Below are 629 nucleotides of genomic sequence, written 5' to 3'. Positions count from 1 at the left end.
CCGGTCCATCCCCACTCCACCCCGCCCCCGGGATCCGGGCCGCGAACCCCAGCCTTGGCCCCTCCGTCTCCAGAGACCCGTGTACCAACCCCGCGTCCCTCTGCCGGTCCCAGCTCACTCTTCCAGAACACTGTGTGGTCCCCGCCCCCCCCCCCCGTTTTCACCGCCTTTCGTCCCTCTCCCAAGCCGAGACCCCCAGCAGCGCTCCCAGAGTCCGCAGGCCTCCCTGCCTCTTGCGGACCTCATCTGTCCGCCCGTTTCCCATTCGAGACCCTCCCGGCGTCCCGAACCCGAGCTCCCCGACCCTCAAGCCAGCACTTGACCCGGCTTTTCAGAAAAGACTGCTCCCCCGCCGGGCCCATCCGCCCGCCCCGCGCCCTGGCTGCGCCCCCGGGCCGCGGAGACGACCTGCCTCTCACCTCCTCCAGTGCCCTGGGTGCCACCCCGCGCCGCACCTGCAGCGCCGCACCTGCAGCGCGGCACCTAGGGCCGCACCCGCCGGGGACGACTTCCTGCTTCCCGCCCCGGGCGCGGGCACCGTGCCCGCCTCGCCGGCGGCTCGCCCCATGAGCCCGGTGGGATGGGGATGGTGTGGGGGGCGCTTGCCTCGCCAGGCGTCGGAGCAGCCC

At 73.6% G+C, this 629-nt stretch overlaps 1 protein-coding gene across 1 annotated transcript in view; it reads right to left on the bottom strand.

Annotated features, from left to right (window-relative positions):
• The window catches only part of SLC35C1 (solute carrier family 35 member C1), a 7,258-nt gene extending 6,684 nt beyond the window's left edge, over nt 1-574 (bottom strand). Inside the window, exon 1 of the mRNA XM_008050594.2 lies at nt 420-574. Within this exon, the coding sequence (XP_008048785.2) occupies nt 420-568 (149 nt within the window). The 5' untranslated portion in view covers nt 569-574. The remainder of the gene's footprint in view (nt 1-419) is intronic.
• Between the last annotated feature and the right edge of the window lie 55 nt (nt 575-629).

This window comes from Carlito syrichta, unplaced genomic scaffold, assembly GCF_000164805.1.
Source record: "Carlito syrichta isolate Samal-C Ts95f unplaced genomic scaffold, Tarsius_syrichta-2.0.1 Scaffold61241, whole genome shotgun sequence".
Lineage (NCBI taxonomy): Eukaryota > Metazoa > Chordata > Mammalia > Primates > Tarsiidae > Carlito > Carlito syrichta.
The sequence above is the reverse complement of the archived record's forward strand: the minus strand, read 5'-3'. Positions and strand labels throughout refer to the sequence as shown.